General features: G+C 36.6%; 1 protein-coding gene across 2 annotated transcripts; it reads left to right on the forward strand.

Annotated features, from left to right (window-relative positions):
- The first annotated feature begins 1,090 nt into the window (after positions 1-1,090).
- LOC104243176 (phospholipase D delta-like) lies at positions 1,091-6,268 on the forward strand. 2 transcript variants are annotated; one of them, XM_009798330.2, is made up of 10 exons: positions 1,091-1,164; positions 1,826-2,967; positions 3,094-3,210; positions 3,417-3,611; positions 3,945-4,208; positions 4,285-4,353; positions 4,455-4,602; positions 4,925-5,073; positions 5,185-5,535; positions 5,675-6,268. In XM_009798330.2, the coding sequence occupies exons 2-10, from the start codon at positions 2,047-2,049 to the stop codon at positions 5,966-5,968; spliced, it is 2,508 nt and encodes an 835-aa protein (XP_009796632.1). In that variant the 5' UTR covers positions 1,091-1,164; positions 1,826-2,046; the 3' UTR covers positions 5,969-6,268. The 2 variants fall into 2 exon arrangements, with proteins under 2 accessions (XP_009796632.1, XP_009796633.1); XM_009798331.2 differs by lacking the exon at positions 1,091-1,164 and adding an exon at positions 1,350-1,454.
- The last annotated feature ends 16,641 nt before the right edge of the window (positions 6,269-22,909 follow it).

Below are 22,909 nucleotides of genomic sequence, written 5' to 3' on the forward strand. Positions count from 1 at the left end.
CACATTATGTTGGATCGGTATATTATACTGGAACTCCAGTATATTATGCTGGAGTATTTTTCAGATTTTGAACAGTGTTTTGTTCAAATTTATCTTTGCATGAAAAAATGGCTAAATTTCATTACTTTTGAAACCGTGGCTATTTTTGGACGTCCCAAACTAACGGCTATTCAGTATAGTTTGACCAATTATAACGCATGAAATTCATGATGTATCCAACAACTTGGAGATCTTTATGGATACAGGTAGCTGAGGTAGGTTGATTTTTTAAAGGACGAAGAATACTACACCACTTTTCGTTTAACAGATCAGTATAATAATCCAACATATTTCAAAATGTGATTCAATTTTGTTTAATATCTCACCACGTGAATTTTTTTAGCTATCCTCCCCTTTTTGCCTTTTGTTAAACCAACTAGTGAAAGTAAGTTTCCTAGGTATTATTCAAGAGTTGTACATAACAAAACTAGGACGAGAGGGTAAGAATAATTTAGTGAATTAATATAGGGTAATAATAATTTGGTGAATATAGTTATAGTACTATATTTATAACAGTGAAATTTTCTTGTCCTGTCAATGAAATTCAAATTAACGTTTGTTGAAGTGACTTAACGCAATAAGAATCAACAATATATTTATGGTATATTCGACGCGACTTCAATGATTGTACCAACAAATTTGTGCATTTCACAAGATATACAAATCAATGACATGCCTTCTCTTGTCAATCAGAAATTGAACAAGGAAAGCATCTCAATGACACTACAATAAACAATTTTGTAGCACGACATAAAACAAAAACATAAAAACAAAAAGTTAATAAGCTCAATCTTCATTTGTGTATGCGAGTGATTGCGAAATCCTGCCAAGAATTTTGAAATATATAGTTGTACCCCAATTTTACTTTTACTTCAACAATTCCTGCAAATTTTATTTTCGGACGAATAAAAGACAGATAAGGAGGGAAAAATAAGAACGGCAGAGCGTATAATTAGCCTCTGTATAAACAAACCCCAACAATAACTGTTTTTATTTCCTTATTTCCCGCCAAATCCGGACTCTCATGTCTGACTCTCTTTACTCAAACAAACAAAAATTCAAAATGTCTCCTTGGATCCTTTCATTTCTCTTTTCCCCTTCTTCTCAATATCATTATTGATTAAGGTAAATTAACACTCTTCTTCCCCCCTACCCCCACCTCAAACAGATCATGCAAAATATGTTAATGATCTATATATATTATATGTGTCCTATATATATACATGCAAATAAAAGAGCGTAAATTCTTGTTATCAATGCCAATCTTTTGGCATTCGTTACAATTTTCTGTTCGTGTATGTTACAAACCTAGGCAAGGTTTAGAGATCTGATATACATGTTGTTTTTACTCGCGAAAATGGTGGATTTGTGATCTTTTCTTGCATGTCTCAACGTGGTGAATTAAATTTAATATGGTAATGTGTGCGCGTACATTGTTTTGACCTTTTGTAGAGGTTAAGCTCTAAGGAGGTACCTTTGAGCTGGGAACAATTCCACGGGTTCACAATAATAGAAGGAGATATTTCGCGCCAATGACTAAGTGACTGTACACGCAACTCTTAGGACTCAATATGAAACAGAAAGGTGTTCGAAAATGTGGAAAGTGTGTTGAGGAAAAACAGATTCTTTTTAATAATAAATTTGTGGTTGTTTATTGATTGACATGTTAACATATAGAACCATTCTAGATCCAACAAAGACATGTATGAAATAATTGAACAAATGGTTGCACTTTGTTATCTGTGTTCACTTTATTTTCTCTTTTTTTTTTTTTTCGTTTTTCCAGTTGGGATCAGTTCCACGCCGTTGGATATGCTTCGGTGAAGGAATTGCAATGAAGCATAATTGACCATCTCTATGCTTGCTAGACAAAGACATGTATTTGATATAACACTTCCAGGCTTGTTGCCACATGCCTTAATTCATGTGAGGGAGCGCATACAATCCTTATCAGTTGCCATTTTTGGCAAAACAATGTCAAATTGAGTTACTGATTAGCTGCAAAATATGGCTGGAAAACATGGTATTGACATACCTGGAGGTTCAGTACTTCTGCACGGAGAACTGGACTTGCGGGTTATAGAAGCAAATTCACTTCCAAACATGGACATGACATGTTGTTCTAAGTTTAGTCCTTTTGGGACGACGCGAAAGGTTAAGAGCAAGGATACAGGGAATAAATCAGCAACTCGTAAAATAATAGATACTAGTGACCCCTATGTGTCTGTATGTATAGGCGGGGCAAAGGTAGCTCGAACAACAGTGATTCGCAACGATGAAAACCCAACATGGAATGAGCATGTACGCATACCAGTCGCTCACAAAGTTGACAAAGTAGAATTTTTTGTCAAGGACGATGATGGGGTAGGTGGTGAACTGATTGGAAAGGTGGAAATTCCTGCTGATAAAATTCATGTTGGTAAAGAAATAAGTGGTTGGTTCCCTATTCTTGGATCTTCTGGGGATCCATTGAAAACCGGTGCTCAACTGCATCTGTCAATCCAATACAAGCCAATGGCAGAGAACCCTATATATAGAAATGGTGTTGGAGGTGAAGCCAATAGAGTAGGAGTACCGCATACTTATTTTCCACTGCGAAAAGGAGGGAATGTTACTCTTTATCAGGATGCCCATGTACCTGATGCAACACTTCCTGAAATTTTGCTAGATGATGGGAAGGTTTTTAATCATAACAAATGTTGGGAAGACATTTGTCATGCCATGTTGGAGGCTAAGTATTTAATATATGTTGTTGGTTGGTCCGTATATCATCCTATACGACTAGTAAGAGAACCTACAAGGCCGTTGCCTTCTGCAGGGGAACGAACACTTGGAGATTTGCTCAAGTACAAGTCACAAGAAGGAGTTCGCGTCATTTTGCTCATTTGGGATGATAAAACTTCAAATGATGATTTATTCCTCAAAACGGTAATATTTCAGATTCAATGTTGAGCCTCAGGCTGAATATCTCATGGCAATCCATTTTGCAGTCTTTTTCCTACATATAGCTGTTTGGAAAGTATAATAATATTTGTTTTATTGTCTCGAATGCAGGAAGGTGTAATGCAGACTCATGATGAAGAGACGAGAAAGTTTTTTAAATACTCAAGTGTACACTGTGTGCTTTGTCCTCGTTCCGCCAGCAGTAAGCTTAGTGTTTTGAAGAGACAGGTACATACTTTCTTTTCCCTTAAGGGCAGGTGGAGGGGAAAGTATTTGACGGATAAATTCTAACAGCAAGATGATTTTGATATTTGGAGAAGTTGTAAATCTAGAACAAGCAAGTAGTTATCTTCAAGAAGAATTGAATCAAGGGGACAGCTAACCATAATCATGATTCATCTATTGATCATATTAAGAATAAATTTCTTCTGCAGATTGTTGGAAACCTATTTACACATCATCAGAAGTGTGTGCTTGTTGACACAGAAGCACCTGGGAATGAACGGAAAATAACTGCTTTTATTGGTGGCCTGGATTTATGTGATGGCCGCTATGACACTCCCGAGCATAGACTGTTTAGCGATCTCGATACTGTCTTTGGAAATGATGTTCATAATCCTACATTCACAGTAAGCTGTTAATCTGGATCTTTTGAAGTTTTTTGTTTAAGGTTTTATAAGAGCCCTTAAACTTCTTCAGGAACCAGAAAATCTTCTATAAGTATAACCTTTTCTCCATACTTAGTCCATCAATTGCTTGAGCTTAATTCTTATTCACATCAAAGATACACTCCATTTTCTATTTGATGGATTTATAGCTTGGATTTTTGCATGTTATTATTTCGAATGCAGGTGAAAACAAGTAAAAATACCTTTTCTTTTCGAATGTAGTTTTTGCATTTTCCATTGAGACATTCCTGGTAGCTAATAATTGGTAGATGTAATCTCTTATGATACATACAGACTACTTCAGGTGGCCCAAGAGAACCATGGCATGATCTACACTGTAAAATTGACGGTCCTGCTGCTTATGATGTTTTGACAAACTTTGAGCAAAGATTTAACAAGGCCACTAAATGGCTCAAACTAAGGAAAGTCAAACAAGGATCTGATACATTGCTTAAATTAGATCGAATAGCAGCAATTCGCATGCCTTCTGCTGGGCCAGATGGTGACCGTGTGGTCCGTGTCACAAGTGAACAAGATCCAGAGAGTTGGCATGTGCAAGTATATTTCTTCATTTGCTTCTTTGTCAATCATTACTAGTAATTCATTCTAATAATTTGTTGTGCGCTCTTTCCAGGTATTTCGATCAATTGATTCAGGATCAGTAAAAGGATTTCCAAAAGACATTAAGGAAGCTGAAGCTCAGGTATAATACTAAAGCTTTTTGAAAACCTTAGTTGTATATATTATGTACTAGTTTCAGAAAGTGAAAATGGAACATGTCAAATTAGCTATGTACAATTGCAGAATCTTGTCAGTGGAAAAAATTTGAAGATAGAAAGAAGCATACATTTGGCTTATGTGAAAGCAATTCGATCAGCCCAGCACTTTGTTTACGTAGAGAATCAGTATTTTCTTGGTTCTGCATATAGCTGGCCATCGCACCGAAATTCAGGTATATATGCAAATGTTTTTTAACTCAATTTCAACTTTTATTCTTTAAAACTTTTAGCATAAATTCAAGATCTTATACAAATGATTACCAGGAGGTCCAAAACTAACAGCTCTTAACAATAAACTCAAACTTTATCATCCATAATTTGTCATTTCAACTGCATCTGAATGATCAGTTTGATTTATCTCGAGGAGAGAAGCACAGAACATTCGTATATGATTGAAGAAGAGAAGCTTAAGATGCAAATGAATGGCTTTTAGAATCTTTAACAAAATTCATAGATGTCAATATATAACATATTAGTACTATATCTTTCTAACAGGAGCTAATAACCTAGTCCCTATGGAAATAGCTTTGAAAATTGCCAGAAAAATAGCAGCAAATGAACCTTTTGCAGCATACATTGTGGTTCCAATGTGGCCTGAAGGCGTCCCAAGCAGTAAACCAGTCCAAGAAATTCTCTTCTGGCAGGTTCGAATTAGCTCTACTTCTTATTTGGTAAATGCATGCCTGCTTTTTTGAACTGATTGTTCATATGCCTCACTATTAATCTTTTATGTATTGCAATTATATATATCGCAGAGCCAAACAATGGCTATGATGTACAAAATAGTGGCAGAGGCTTTAGATAAGGCAGGGGTTTCTCAGTATTTTCATCCTCAGGATTACTTGAACTTCTACTGCCTGGGGAAGCGCGAGGTAGCAAAGGGTAAAAGTGAGAAATCTGTGTCACAGGGATTGGCTCAGAAATTTGGGAGATTTATGATATATGTACACTCAAAAGGAATGATAGTAGATGATGAGTATGTGTTGATGGGTTCTGCAAATATCAACCAAAGATCTTTGAGTGGTTCTAGGGATACAGAAATTGCTATGGGAGCTTATCAACCAAATTATACATGGGCAAAAAAAGATAGTCATCCACATGGCCAGGTTTGAAAATACAATTTAACCTTTTTCTGCATGAATTAGTAACCTTCTATACCAAAGTTAAATCTTCATTACATGGTCAGTGCATATAAGTGAAATTCGACGACTATTTATCAATGGAAATGGATCTTTTTGCATTCAGGTCTATGGTTATCGGATGTCTCTCTGGGCTGAGCATCTTGGAGTGGTGGAGAATACCTTCACGGAGCCACAGACAGTGGAATGCGTTAGACGCGTTAATGAGATAGCGAGATACAACTGGAATGCATTTTCAGGGGATGAGTACAATAAGATGAAGGGGCATTTGATGCAATATCCAATTCAGGTCAGCAAGAATGGAGATGTCACAACTCTGCCTGGATTTGAATGCTTCCCTGATGTTGGTGGTAAGATTCTAGGGGCACCCACAAATCTTCCTGATGCTCTTACCACTTAATGCCACTGCTTGAAACGCGTTGTGATTAGTCACATCAGTAGATTTTGGATACCAGATGCCTAAAAGCAAAAAAGACAGATACCTAGAGGTTTACTACATGGTCTATTATGGTTCAACTGCCAGGCTGATTAGTGATGAAAAAGCTCAATCTCCCCTAAGATTAAGATGATAGTATCTATTCAGAAACTTTATAGTCAGTTTTATCTAAAAAAAAAATTATAGTTGTACAAACTAATTTCTATTTTTTTGCTACAACTACTTAAGAAGTCTGTACATTGTGCAAGTTAGATGTTAAGAAAAGGTTGATAAATATTTTGAACTTTGTTATAGTTGGTATAATATGAAAATCTTTTTTTTTTTTTTGTGTGTTACTTTTAGGAATATCATAGTATAAATTATATTATTAGTAGGAACTAAAACGGAGACAAATTTCGAGAGAGAGGAGGGGTTTTTTTTGTGGTTGGGGTGGGGAGGGGAGGGGGGTGTGAACAACTAATTTTTGAACATACCCGAATTCTATATTATTTTTGTGTAAATATTTCTTTTAGATCTAATCTTAATATTTAAACTTTTATCTTACTCTTAATATGATTTATTTTTAAAGAAAAAACTACAAAAATACTCTCATTCTTAGAGTACAAATTTTATTTCTAAAAAAAATAAAAATAAAATATATGTATATATATGGTTTCTTTTAATAAGTAAGCTATCATTTAAAGTACATGTAAATATTTAGTTTTACTATATTGTACGAAATGTTGGTTATTCTTCTTATCTTCATAATTTAATTATCTTTTAAAATAAAAGATAAAAAAAAAAGATTCAAAATGAACTAAAATCACGTTAAAGTGCTGAAGTTTATTATAAAATTTTATTTAAAAATCTGATTTTACTTTTAAATAAAAAAAAATTTAAAAAATAAAAATAAACCATAACCCCATTTTCCCCATACCCCTCACGTCTCCACCTCCCCACTTTCCCCACTGACAACCCCTATCCCTCAATAAAACACACACACGGGGGCTGGGGACAAAAAAAAAAAAAAAAGAAACAAAAAAAGATAAAAAGAAAAAAAGAAACAAAAAAGATAAAAAGAAGAAAGAAGTGAAAAGATAAAAAAGAAGAGAAGGAAAAGAAGGAAAGAGAATGAAAAAAAGAAAGATAAAAATTGAACGTGAAAGAGAAAAGGAGTTTGAAGACGGAGTTCGAGATTTCATTCGCGGTTCCGAATTTAAGGTTCTAGAAAAGTTAGTGTTGCTAGATTTGGAAACCAGTAGACTCATATTATCACCAACACAGGGTACTACATCCTCTGATTGCATTACTTTCTGCCAACATAGGGTACGACATTCCCTAGTAGCATCTCGGAGAGTCACGAGCTTCATCATATTGCCAAACACAGGGTACTACATCTCCTGGTTTAGTGCCAACATAGAGTACGACATTCCCTAGTAGCATCTTAGAGTGCCACGAGACTCATCTTATCACCAACACAGGGTACTACATCCCCTTATTGCATTACTTTCTGCCAACATAGGGTACGACATTCCCTAGTAGCATCTCGGAGAGTCACGAGCTTCATCATATTGCCAAACACAGGGTACTACATCTCCTGGTTTAGTGCCAACATAGAGTACAACATTCCCTAGTAGCATCTTAGAGTGTCACAAGACTCATCTTATCACCAACACAGGGTACTACATCCCCTGATTGCATTACTTTCTGCCAACATAGGGTACGATATTCCCTAGTAGCATCTCGGAGAGTCACGAGCTTCATCATATTGCCAAACACAGGGTACTACATCTCCTGGTTTAGTGCCAACATAGAGTACGACATTCCCTAGTAGCATCTTAGAGTGCCACGAGACTCATCTTATCACCAACACAGGGTACTACATCCCCTGATTGCATTACTTTCTGCCAACATAGGGTACGACATTCCCTAGTAGCATCTCGGAGTGTCACGAGCCTCATTTTTATTGCAAACATAGGGTACGACATTCCCTAGTAGCATCCCAAGTGCCATGAGCCTCACCTTATTGCCAACACAGGGTACGACATCCCCTAGCTATATTACTTTTTGGCCTGCATAGAGTACGACATTCTCTAGTAGCATCCCAGAGTGCCACGAGCCTCCTTTTATTTCCAACACAGGGTACTACATCCCCTAGTCGCATTACGTTCTACCTACATAGGGTACGACATTCCCTAGGAGAATCTCAGAGAGCCACGAGCCTCATCTTATGGCCAAACACAGGGTACTGCGTCCCCTAGTTGCATTTCTCATTGCTAACATAGGGAACATGTCACAACCCAAACCGAAGGGCCGTGACGGGCACCCGGTGCCTTACTCAACCGAATACAAACATAACATATCTTTCTTATTATACTATCTTGAGTAAATGAGCCAGAAACCCATCATGAGGTAACAAGAATAAAACGTAAGGGAATACTCAACATATGACGACCCAGCATGATATACAAACTTATACATGTGACATACGGGCCTATAAGGCAGACATGACCATTTGTAAACTCAACACATGGGCCAACAAGGCCATACAAGTATCCATAAACCTGACATCTGTCTACAAGACTCTAAGAGTACATAAAATCATAAAGGTCGGGACAGAGCCCGCCATACCAATCAATACATATCCAAAGTATACTGACCAAATAGGTAACTCCGGAGCAAGTGGAGTGCACCAACACATCCGCTGAGCTGATAGCCTACTAGGAAGACTGTCAACCCATCAATCGGGACCTGCGGGCATGAAACGCAGCGTCCCCAGGCAAAAGGAACGTCAGTACAAATAAAGTACCGAGTATGTAAGGCAGGAAAGCATAAACAAGAACATTAATGTAAAGAGGGATAGAGGAGATACAACCTGTAACATATGAGTGCCTCTAGGGGCTACTGACATGAAATGCATAATACATATATATACATACACTTTAAAAACATAAGCCTCTGTGGGCATCATCATCATCATATCATACCCAGCCTCAAAGAGGACTCGGTAAAAACGTACCCGACCATCATAAGGCTCGGTAAAATCGTACCCGACCACGTGGAGCTCGGTAAATCCAACTGATTAGTGGTTGCACAATAGATGTCATACCCGGCCTACTATACCGCGGCTTAGTAGAGTAAAATAGATGCTATATATAATGCATGCTAGACTCATGGAATCATATTCTAAACCTTTTGGAGTGACTTAAGGTCGTTGCACCTTCGATTAACATTATGGACATCATACCATCAATATGAGCTTCTATAGGATTCAAGGATCATACATACTTGCTTAAAATAACTTTATAAGGAAAGAACAACATGAGCAACCTTAGTTTCTAGGAGTAGATCCGTTATGAAATAACGTATTCATTTCACTTTAGATTATGCCAAAAAAAATAAGGAAGTGCCTTAACATACCTTAACCATGGTGAGTCCTTAATACCTCCCAAGCTACTCGTCAATCAAATCAACTCAATCTACCTTTGCATAAGGAGATTCAAAATCAGTGTTGAATAAAGGCTAAATCTGCAACTTAAACTTGTAGCTCGTTTATATAAATCCGGGCATCATCTACCCTATAACAAGAGCCTCCTCAAATATCATATACCAACAACAATTACCAGAGAAATCCAGTAATACATAATTATCAATAACAAGACACCATAAAACGACAACAAGTCATAACTATTTTACGACGAGCGACAAGCTCCAATTGAAATTCGTATACCCCATATCATCCCTTATAAACTTTTTACTTTAACTTAATAGTATCATTAACATGATAATGAAGTCATTCATCAATAATTCCAGCCTTATACCATATATCCGTAACAAAGAAAATGATCCACAACTCCAATTATCTTAATTAGCAACTTTATTCAATAGTTCATGTCTAGTTCATCCATTTAACTTAACCAATGCCAAGATAACCGTAAGAACCTGTAGGAACACAATATAATTACCTCATACAGTAGATTCAAGTCGAAATCAATATTATATTTAGCTTACAACAGCCCAACACACCCCAATCAATTCATACCAAAAACGACAACTATAGTAGTGTCCAACACCCCGAAAATATTACAAAGAATGACTAATCCATAATTTTGCCATTACGTGGTGTTTCTCCAAACTATTTATCCTCCAAAAACTCCATTAAATATCAGCAAAATATATAGACCAAAAGCTACACGAAACAGCCCACAAAACAGTCCATTACGAATCAAATAACTCGAACTCACGGCTTCCGATCACCGTCCCGTGAGTTCTAACTATTATGAAATAAATTAATCAATCTTCCTTGATGTTTAAGATATTGAAACCAGAAATTAGGCATTTTTATTAAAATCAAAATACCTTCCAAAACTGAAACTACAAAGAAAAAGAGAGGTTATATAGTGATACTTACGTCGTGGGGATCGTTCTAGTGTTATTGCTTCGTGATTTCGTGTCTCGGACGATAATCTTGTTGGATAACCTTGTGGAAAGCTTAAGGGTGAGGTTAGGGGTATTATTTGGTTGAGCTCTCTGGAATTATGAAGAAAGAGACGACATAGGAAGATAAATATCCATTTTGGTTGAAAAGGCAAAAGGTGCTACTTGGCACCATCTCATTGGCCCTTTTTCAAATACTTATATCTTTTTATTCGGATGTCGTATGAGAAAACGGTTAAGAGCGTTGGAAAATACATTCCAAGACCTTCAATTTGGTATATAATATGTCCCAAAAAGACCTCATATAGCACACGAAATTTATTACTTAATAAGCTCCATTACAAGGCAAAACCTTAATCGGTTTTTCCGCAACTTAAATCCGATTTTTCTCAAACTTTATACTTCATGTACAAACATCATATATAGTCATATCATGACTTTAAACTAATTTAAATCATGGTTAACAAGTCTCATATTCATCTTAACTTACTTAACACTTCGGCAAACCTTTCTTATCCTTTTAGAAAGATTTCATCCTTTTTGAGTTTACATTAGATAATCCTATAATGATAGTAACGTCTAAAGTACGGGGTGTAACAACATGTACCCTTATAAACATTTATCCTTGAATATTAACTCTCAAAGGCTTGAAAAAAAATATGGGACGTAAAATCACTTTATATACTTTCCAAGAGGATCTCATTTCTGAGCTTACATCAACGGACTTACGACGTACTTTCACGTACAAAAACATGGGTTGTAACATTATTCCCCCCTTTGGAACATTCGTCCTCGAATGTTGACTGATGCACTTCTCATTCTCATACCATGTGGCTCTTATGAATACTTTAATATTGTCCTTTGTTGTCTAGGCAATTGTTCTGTGGATAAATTTAAAAACCAAGGCATTTCCCCCTTTAGTCCTATTCTCACCTCGAGAATTATGGCCGGAGTTCTTCCAATATCGTAACTTCGACTACTTTCTATGATGTATCCTATATGACTATGTCCTTTTATTCACGACTCTTCTCTCCTTTTTTTCCTCCAGTTTTTTGCCAATCTCTTGGCTTCACTTTGTGAATACATACATAGAACTAAGACATGATGTCCCTCTGGGCATATATAGGTATATTTAAGCTCTTCGCTTGGTACTTTGCTGAATGTACGACTATTGCTATATTTCGTTTCATAGCCTTGGTATTATTACCGGGGTGTGCTACACAACTCTAGGATACTTTATCATTGCTTGTCCCATAACCTGCCGATGCGACCCTGCCACATTAGGAACATATAATCAACCTCGATATCTGAGTACTCCATCTCACCCTGCCACATTAGGAACATATAATCGACCTCGATATCTGAGGACTCCATCTCTTGTAATCTCAAATAGTGTCTTCTCCTTTTGAGGGGTTGTATCTCTTTAATGGTCTAGCACATGATCTTCATACTGGCATTCCTTCACTTCAGTTACTAAAGAGGAGGTTTCCATGTCCTAAGTAGTAACTCTGGTACCACCTGCATCTAGTAATCGAATTCCAAGATTAGCTAGCAGATGAATCTCACAAGCTATCTCACTCTTCTATGCCTGTAAATATGATAGGCTAAACATAGATCCACGATTGAGGGAGTTGACTACTACATTCGCCTTCCCTGGATGATATAAAATATAAACATCATAGTCTTTCACTAACTCCAGCCATCACCTCGGATGTAATACATTGTCACTAAGGCTCGCCTCTCATCGGGAAACATCTGAAGTGATTTTCTTGATGCACCTACGGACGATACTATACTTCAATAACTGCATTTTCATAGCATCCCAACGTATTCATCTTACGGGGGCATTATAATACCGTGCCATCCATAAAATCCCTTTTCTTTAAATCATTACTCAATCGAAGGCCCAAACGTCATTCTCTTAACTATTACAATTACATCCTTATTCTACTACCAGGGAAGTATTCCATCTCTTCTAATTGCTCCTATTCTTAGACTCCTCGGAGTTCATTCAGAGTGTACCGAGCTTTCTATAGCTCATGGAAAGCATCAGCCCTCTTGTTTTGACGGGTTTAATCTTGAGAACTTGCCTATTATTATCACCTTCTCACTCACATTTACCATACTTACCTTTAAATCTTGCACTGTATCTTCTACCGATTTCATAACCTCCCTTCTACATTGGTGGAATTCACATCCATACCTTAAAGCTCTACTATATTACTTGTAACCCTGGTGCATACACAATCTGGTGGGAGCTTCGTATTAACGTCTTATGAGGCTGATACTCTTCTAATTGCTTTGTCGTAGAGCTTTTATAGAATATGATTGTTGTACTATCTCTCTTATACCTCTGCTATTAAAAGTGCTCCTGCTATGGTTTGAGTCACGATTTCTATAATCGTCTGGGTCTAACAATCGGACTCATGATATAACTTTCGAGCTTCCTCTTCCTTCTCAGTCTTTAATTAAGCTTAGGCTATCTTCTAATCTTCAACTTAGGGTATTAGCTATTACATTAGCCTTTCATGGACTCTATGTAGCATCCATGATATAATCTTCTAACAATTCAAGCCTTTATAGGTGACGTGGACTTAATTCTTTCTTTTAACTTATAACAGAGTCTCTTATAGCTGTATGAATGTCAACATATATACTGCATGGATATAACTCTGAAGTCTTAAGTGCATTCACAATGTAATTAACTCTGGATCATTGATTGAATAATTCCTTTCATGCCTTCTCAGCGTTCTTTAAATGTAAACAATCACTTTTCCTGGTCGTTATGCCACTTGTTACATGAATACTTGGATTATCTTATTGCCCACCAATACTAGAATTTCCTATAACTCATATGATCTCAAATATCACTTTTGACTTCCCGTTCATTAGTCACGATAGGTGCCACTTTCTTATGGAGTGTATACCATATTGTAGCGAGACTGTTGTTACAAGACCATTTCTTCTCTATATCGTTATGCTTAAGTTGAAGCCTTCTTCCTTATTTCCTCAGCTAGTCTTTCTTTGTAGTACTTAAGGAGACCTTCTGGATCTTGTAAAGTTACGATCTTGTTATACTGTATACCCGAAGGAATTTTCGATGTTCTTACTCGCCTACAAACATCCTTAGTTACATACTTTTGTGCCCTTGTGCTCGTAGGGTTACTTCTAAACTCAGATGTTGATTGTCTCCTTAGTGGCACTCTCCATTATTCCCATAACACTTATACGGTACCTTTAGTAACTCAACTCCTATCTGAATATTTCTCAAGGTTACGACATCATATATGCGAGACTAAATTTACTAGATTATGATTCACTACATTTATCTTGCATGATCTGTTGATTTGCTTATACCCTCTTATCTAGCCATAACTAGGCTCTTCCTGAATCAACTACAAACTACTCGTTGATCCAATCTCATATCTATATTCCACGTAATCTCTCTTTAGTTATTTATTTTGTCTTAAGTTACCTCTCGCACTGGCTCCTTATGTATCAAGTGTTCATTTGCACTTATTTATCAATATCATCGGGTGCATAACCCTTACCGCTTCTCTCCGATGTCATGCTTGCATAATGTTCAAGAGTCATATCATATCTATAGGATTTGAATAGATGCAATCTCATTCCTTTCACCCTTTTACCGGTTCCTCATTTACTATTCCATAGTTACCTCTTCATCTTGGTATTTTTTCCACATCTTCACTAACATCTTACTCGCCTTGCGGTAACCTCTCTATACCAGGGATAATTGAATTTATTATGCACAAGGGTGACACTTAATATAACTGGCACACTTAGTCCCTTAAGGTTAACTTTGCTCCACGTGCTTGCTTTAGGGAAGCATCTTCCTAAATGAACCTTAAAGGTTATTCTTTTATTGTCCATTTTATTATTGTCGGAATGTTATCTCTGAAATTCACATGATATCAACTATTATAAAATCCTTCAGTCCCTAATTCATGTTCAGTTTATCTTGTTCACCAGCCCATACTAATTTCTACTACTCTGGGGTCTAACCTTTCCTCTTGGTAATCACGTTGAAGTCACCAACTCATTCTTGAAACAAGGATATGACTTTATGGCCTATACTCATTTATTGCCTCAAGGCCTGTCACCTCTTGTATTTTCCTTCACTCGACTATAGACTCTATCATCGTGTCATATTTTGATTTACTGTTATCACCCATATCTTACTCATGATGCTTCATTTACTCTCTTCTTATTCTCCGAATAATATTTTTGTCTATCACTTTATTCTGAAACTTGAACAAAATGTTCTTTCACTTTTAGCTCCCTTGCTTTATCTCACTGGATCTTCGGAATGCCTAACATTCTTCCCCTTTTTTTAAAAATATTTTTCCCTTCTAGGATCCCACTACCTATCTTCTGAAATTTCTGAATATTCTAGTATTCATATCTGATTGTACTATTCTAAAGTTCACCATCTAGGTGTCTCACAAGGAGATCTATTACCACATTTGCACTATCCTTCGGATACATTAGTTAATGATAACAATCCATCCATAATTTTTGGTTACTCTAACCCGAATTGAATCTTGATATCACCTTCTTCTTTTAAACTATATTTGTTAGCTCCCATAAGACACAACTGAGATGGGTGTGGTGAATTGTATATATCACCGTTAATATTGAAGGTAACACCAGTACTTACATTTCTCTGCCTGAATTGTAAATACTGATAATCTTCATTAACTAGGTACCTCGTACACTTCGTCATCTTGCTTGTTTTACTCGCTGAAACTTGTGTCTACTTTCCGATTCTCTTATTCCTTTTTACCATATGAGTGGATATATATTCTTGCTTTATAACTCCTTATCAAGAAGCTTACACATTTTAGTACACATATGATCTGCTGAAGACCTCATATTTAGTCATCATAAGCATGATGCAAAATCGAGTTCCTCTGACTCAACTCTTCCGCATCAAAATTCAATCTCTTACCAACTATATTTCTGGATGTAGGTATAACTGTATTATGAATAAAACAAAATTTAGGAGTTTGAATTCTTACAACTGAGCTCTATCACACGATCTAGATAAGAAGAAAGAGTGACAGTCCTAAATGCCTTGTAGCCTCCTGCTTATAAGTGCGGTGCACAACACACCCATAAATAAGACTCTACTAGACACGGCTTGTAGACTCCCTAGGATAGAACTGCTCTGATACCACTTCTGTCACGACCCAAACCGAAGGGCCGTGATGGACACCCGGTGCCTTACTCAACCGAGTACCAACATAACATATCTTTCTTATTATACTATCTTGAGTAAATGAGCCAGAAACCCATCATGAGATAAAAAGAATAAAACGTAAGGGAATACTCAACATATGATGACCCAACATGATATACAAACTTATACATGTGACATACGGGCCTATAAGGCAGACATGACCATTTGTAAACTCAACACATGGGCCAACAAGGCCATACAAGTATCCATAAACCTGACATCTGTCTACAAGCCTCTAAGAGTACATAAAATCATAAAGGTCGGAACAGAGCCCGCCATACCAATCAATACATATCCAAAGTATACTGACCAAATAGGCAACTTCGGAGCAAGTGGAGTGCACCAACATATCCGCTGAGCTGATAGTCTACTAGGAAGACTGTCAACCTATCAATCGGGACCTGCGGGCATGAAACGTAGCATCCCCAGGCAAAAGGGACGTCAGTACAAATAAAGTACCAAGTATGTAAGGCAGGAAAGCATAAACAAGAACATTAATGTAAAGAGGGATAGAGGAGATACAACCTGTAACATATGAGTGCCTCTAGGGGCTACTGACATGAAATGCATAATACATATATATACATAAACTTTAAAAATATAAGCCTTTGTGGGCATCATCATCATCATATCGTACCCGGCCTCAAAGAGGACTCGGTAAAAACGTACCCGACCATCATAAGGCTCGGTAAAATCATACCCGTCCACGTGGGGCTCGCTAAATCCAACTGATCAGTGGTTGCATAATAGGTGTTATACCCGGCCTACTATAGCGTGGCTCGGTAGAGTAAAATAAATGTTATATATAATGCATGCTAGACTCATGGAATCATGTTCTAAACCTTTTGGAGTGACTTAAGGTCGTTGCACCTTCGATTAACATTATGGACATCATACCATCAATATGAGCTTCTATAGGATTCAAGGATCATACATACTTGCTTAAAATAACTTTATAAGGAAAGAACAACATGAGCAACCTTAGTTTCTAGGAGTAGATCCGTTATGAAATAGCGTATTCATTTCACTTTAGATTATGCCAAAAGAAATAAGGAAGTGTCTTAACATACCTTAACCATGGTGAGTCCTTAATACCTCCCAAGCTACTCGTCCATCAACTCAACTCAATCTACCTTTGCATAAGGAGATTCAAAATCAGTGTTGAATAAAGGCTAAGTCTGCAACTTAAACTTGTAGCTCGTTTATATAAATCCGGGCATCATCTACCCTATAACAAGAGCCTTCTCCAATATCATATACCAACAACAATTACCAGAGAAATCCAGCAATACATAATTATCAATAACAAGACACCATAAAACAACAACAAGTCATAACTATTTTACGACGAGCGACAAGCTCCAATTGAAATTCGTATACCCCATATCATCCCTTATAGACTTTATACTTTAACTTAATAGTATCATTAACATGATAATGAAGTCATTCATCAATAATTCCAGCCTTATACCATATATCCATAACAAAGAAAATGATCCACAACTCCAATTATTCTTAATTAGCAATTTTATTCAATAGTTCATGTCTAGTTCATCCATTTAACTTAACCAATGCCAAGATAACCGTAAGAACCTATAAGAACACAATATAATTACCTCATACAGTTGATTCAAGTCGAAATCAATATTATATTTAGCTTACAACATCCCAACATACCCCAATCAATTAATACCAAAAACGACAACTATAGTAGTGTCCAACACCCCGAAAATATTACAAAGAATGACTAATCCATAATTTTGCCATTACGTGGTGTTTCTCCACACCATTTATCCTCTAAAAACTCCATTAAATAGCAGCAAAATATATAGACCAAAAGCTACACGAAACAGCCCACAAAACAGTCCATTACGAATCAAATAACTCGAACTCACAGCTTCCGATCACCGTCCCGTGAGTTCTAACTATTATGAAATAAATTAATCAATCTTCCTTGATGTTTAAGATATTGAAACCAGAAATTAGGCATTTTTATTAACCTCAAAATACCTTCCAAAACTGAAACTACAAAGAAAAAGAGAGGTTATATAGTGATACTTACGTCGTGGGGATCGTTCTAGTGTTATTGCTTCGTGATTTCGTGTCTCGGACGATAATCTTGTTGGATAACCTTGTGGAAAGCTTAAGGGTGAGGTTAGGGGTATTATTTGGTTGAGCTCTCTGGAATTATGAAGAAAGAGACGACATAGGAAGATAAATATCCATTTTGGTTGAAAAGGCAAAAGGTGCTACTTGGCACCATCTCATTGGCCCTTTTTCAAATACTTATATCTTTTTATTCGGATGTCGTATGAGAAAACGGTTAAGAGCGTTGGAAAATACATTCCAAGACCTTCAATTTGGTATATAATATGTCCCAAAAAGACCTCATATAGCACACGAAATTTATTACTTAATAAGCTCCATTACAAGGCAAAACCTTAATCGGTTTTTCCGCAACTTAAATCCGATTTTTCTCAAACTTTATACTTCATGTACAAACATCATATATAGTCATATCATGACTTTAAACTAATTTAAATCATGGTTAACAAGTCTCATATTCATCTTAACTTACTTAACACTTCGGCAAACCTTTCTTATCCTTTTAGAAAGATTTCATCCTTTTTGAGTTTACATTAGATAATCCTATAATGATAGTAACGTCTAAAGTACGGGGTGTAACAACATGTACCCTTATAAACATTTATCCTTGAATATTAACTCTCAAAGGCTTGAAAAAAAATATGGGACGTAAAATCACTTTATATACTTTCCAAGAGGATCTCATTTCTGAGCTTACATCAACGGACTTACGACGTACTTTCACGTACAAAAACATGGGTTGTAACATTATTCCCCCCTTTGGAACATTCGTCCTCGAATGTTGACTGATGCACTTCTCATTCTCATACCATGTGGCTCTTATGAATACTTTAATATTGTCCTTTGTTGTCTAGGCAATTGTTCTGTGGATAAATTTAAAAACCAAGGCATTTCCCCCTTTAGTCCTATTCTCACCTCGAGAATTATGGCCGGAGTTCTTCCAATATCGTAACTTCGACTACTTTCTATGATGTATCCTATATGACTATGTCCTTTTATTCACGACTCTTCTCTCCTTTTTTTCCTCCAGTTTTTTGCCAATCTCTTGGCTTCACTTTGTGAATACATACATAGAACTAAGACATGATGTCCCTCTGGGCATATATAGGTATATTTAAGCTCTTCGCTTGGTACTTTGCTGAATGTACGACTATTGCTATATTTCGTTTCATAGCCTTGGTATTATTACCGGGGTGTGCTACACAACTCTAGGATACTTTATCATTGCTTGTCCCATAACCTGCCGATGCGACCCTGCCACATTAGGAACATATAATCAACCTCGATATCTTAGTACTCCATCTCACCCTGCCACATTAGGAACATATAATCGACCTCGATATCTGAGGACTCCATCTCTTGTAATCTCAAATAGTGTCTTCTCCTTTTGAGGGGTTGTATCTCTTTAATGGTCTAGCACATGATCTTCATACTGGCATTCCTTCACTTCAGTTACTAAAGAGGAGGTTTCCATGTCCTAAGTAGTAACTCTGGTACCACCTGCATCTAGTAATCGAATTCCAAGATTAGCTAGCAGATGAATCTCACAAGCTATCTCACTCTTCTATGCCTGTAAATATGATAGGCTAAACATAGATCCACGATTGAGGGAGTTGACTACTACATTCGCCTTCCCTGGATGATATAAAATATAAACATCATAGTCTTTCACTAACTCCAGCCATCACCTCGGATGTAATACATTGTCACTAAGGCTCGCCTCTCATCGGGAAACATCTGAAGTGATTTTCTTGATGCACCTACGGACGATACTATACTTCAATAACTGCATTTTCATAGCATCCCAACGTATTCATCTTACGGGGGCATTATAATACCGTGCCATCCATAAAATCCCTTTTCTTTAAATCATTACTCAATCGAAGGCCCAAACGTCATTCTCTTAACTATTACAATTACATCCTTATTCTACTACCAGGGAAGTATTCCATCTCTTCTAATTGCTCCTATTCTTAGACTCCTCGGAGTTCATTCAGAGTGTACCGAGCTTTCTATAGCTCATGGAAAGCATCAGCCCTCTTGTTTTGACGGGTTTAATCTTGAGAACTTGCCTATTATTATCACCTTCTCACTCACATTTACCATACTTACCTTTAAATCTTGCACTGTATCTTCTACCGATTTCATAACCTCCCTTCTACATTGGTGGAATTCACATCCATACCTTAAAGCTCTACTATATTACTTGTAACCCTGGTGCATACACAATCTGGTGGGAGCTTCGTATTAACGTCTTATGAGGCTGATACTCTTCTAATTGCTTTGTCGTAGAGCTTTTATAGAATATGATTGTTGTACTATCTCTCTTATACCTCTGCTATTAAAAGTGCTCCTGCTATGGTTTGAGTCACGATTTCTATAATCGTCTGGGTCTAACAATCGGACTCATGATATAACTTTCGAGCTTCCTCTTCCTTCTCAGTCTTTAATTAAGCTTAGGCTATCTTCTAATCTTCAACTTAGGGTATTAGCTATTACATTAGCCTTTCATGGACTCTATGTAGCATCCATGATATAATCTTCTAACAATTCAAGCCTTTATAGGTGACGTGGACTTAATTCTTTCTTTTAACTTATAACAGAGTCTCTTATAGCTGTATGAATGTCAACATATATACTGCATGGATATAACTCTGAAGTCTTAAGTGCATTCACAATGTAATTAACTCTGGATCATTGATTGAATAATTCCTTTCATGCCTTCTCAGCGTTCTTTAAATGTAAACAATCACTTTTCCTGGTCGTTATGCCACTTGTTACATGAATACTTGGATTATCTTATTGCCCACCAATACTAGAATTTCCTATAACTCATATGATCTCAAATATCACTTTTGACTTCCCGTTCATTAGTCACGATAGGTGCCACTTTCTTATGGAGTGTATACCATATTGTAGCGAGACTGTTGTTACAAGACCATTTCTTCTCTATATCGTTATGCTTAAGTTGAAGCCTTCTTCCTTATTTCCTCAGCTAGTCTTTCTTTGTAGTACTTAAGGAGACCTTCTGGATCTTGTAAAGTTACGATCTTGTTATACTGTATACCCGAAGGAATTTTCGATGTTCTTACTCGCCTACAAACATCCTTAGTTACATACTTTTGTGCCCTTGTGCTCGTAGGGTTACTTCTAAACTCAGATGTTGATTGTCTCCTTAGTGGCACTCTCCATTATTCCCATAACACTTATACGGTACCTTTAGTAACTCAACTCCTATCTGAATATTTCTCAAGGTTACGACATCATATATGCGAGACTAAATTTACTAGATTATGATTCACTACATTTATCTTGCATGATCTGTTGATTTGCTTATACCCTCTTATCTAGCCATAACTAGGCTCTTCCTGAATCAACTACAAACTACTCGTTGATCCAATCTCATATCTATATTCCACGTAATCTCTCTTTAGTTATTTATTTTGTCTTAAGTTACCTCTCGCACTGGCTCCTTATGTATCAAGTGTTCATTTGCACTTATTTATCAATATCATCGGGTGCATAACCCTTACCGCTTCTCTCCGATGTCATGCTTGCATAATGTTCAAGAGTCATATCATATCTATAGGATTTGAATAGATGCAATCTCATTCCTTTCACCCTTTTACCGGTTCCTCATTTACTATTCCATAGTTACCTCTTCATCTTGGTATTTTTTCCACATCTTCACTAACATCTTACTCGCCTTGCGGTAACCTCTCTATACCAGGGATAATTGAATTTATTATGCACAAGGGTGACACTTAATATAACTGGCACACTTAGTCCCTTAAGGTTAACTTTGCTCCACGTGCTTGCTTTAGGGAAGCATCTTCCTAAATGAACCTTAAAGGTTATTCTTTTATTGTCCATTTTATTATTGTCGGAATGTTATCTCTGAAATTCACATGATATCAACTATTATAAAATCCTTCAGTCCCTAATTCATGTTCAGTTTATCTTGTTCACCAGCCCATACTAATTTCTACTACTCTGGGGTCTAACCTTTCCTCTTGGTAATCACGTTGAAGTCACCAACTCATTCTTGAAACAAGGATATGACTTTATGGCCTATACTCATTTATTGCCTCAAGGCCTGTCACCTCTTGTATTTTCCTTCACTCGACTATAGACTCTATCATCGTGTCATATTTTGATTTACTGTTATCACCCATATCTTACTCATGATGCTTCATTTACTCTCTTCTTATTCTCCGAATAATATTTTTGTCTATCACTTTATTCTGAAACTTGAACAAAATGTTCTTTCACTTTTAGCTCCCTTGCTTTATCTCACTGGATCTTCGGAATGCCTAACATTCTTCCCCTTTTTTTAAAAATATTTTTCCCTTCTAGGATCCCACTACCTATCTTCTGAAATTTCTGAATATTCTAGTATTCATATCTGATTGTACTATTCTAAAGTTCACCATCTAGGTGTCTCACAAGGAGATCTATTACCACATTTGCACTATCCTTCGGATACATTAGTTAATGATAACAATCCATCCATAATTTTTGGTTACTCTAACCCGAATTGAATCTTGATATCACCTTCTTCTTTTAAACTATATTTGTTAGCTCCCATAAGACACAACTGAGATGGGTGTGGTGAATTGTATATATCACCGTTAATATTGAAGGTAACACCAGTACTTACATTTCTCTGCCTGAATTGTAAATACTGATAATCTTCATTAACTAGGTACCTCGTACACTTCGTCATCTTGCTTGTTTTACTCGCTGAAACTTGTGTCTACTTTCCGATTCTCTTATTCTTTTTTACCATATGAGTGGATATATATTCTTGCTTTATAACTCCTTATCAAGAAGCTTACACATTTTAGTACACATATGATCTGCTGAAGACCTCATATTTAGTCATCATAAGCATGATGCAAAATCGAGTTCCTCTGACTCAACTCTTTCGCATCAAAATTCAATCTCTTACCAACTATATTTCTGGATGTAGGTATAACTGTATTATGAATAAAACAAAATTTAGGAGTTTGAATTCTTACAACTGAGCTCTATCACACGATCTAGATAAGAAGAAAGAGTGACAGTCCTAAATGCCTTGTAGCCTCCTGCTTATAAGTGCGGTGCACAACACACCCATAAAT

This window comes from Nicotiana sylvestris, chromosome 7, assembly GCF_000393655.2.
Source record: "Nicotiana sylvestris chromosome 7, ASM39365v2, whole genome shotgun sequence".
Classification (NCBI taxonomy): Eukaryota; Viridiplantae; Streptophyta; class Magnoliopsida; order Solanales; family Solanaceae; genus Nicotiana; species Nicotiana sylvestris.

What these genes read in the sequence shown, in the direction of transcription:
- LOC104243176 (XM_009798330.2), top strand. Translation starts at nt 2,047, where the DNA reads ATGGCTGGAAAACATGGTATTGACATACCTGGAGGTTCAGTACTTCTG. An exon ending in TTAGTGTTTTGAAGAGACAG is followed by an intron (nt 3,211 to 3,416) that starts GTACATACTTTC and finishes TTTCTTCTGCAG; the next exon opens with ATTGTTGGAAACCTATTTAC. An exon ending in AAGAAATTCTCTTCTGGCAG is followed by an intron (nt 5,074 to 5,184) that starts GTTCGAATTAGC and finishes TATATATCGCAG; the next exon opens with AGCCAAACAATGGCTATGAT.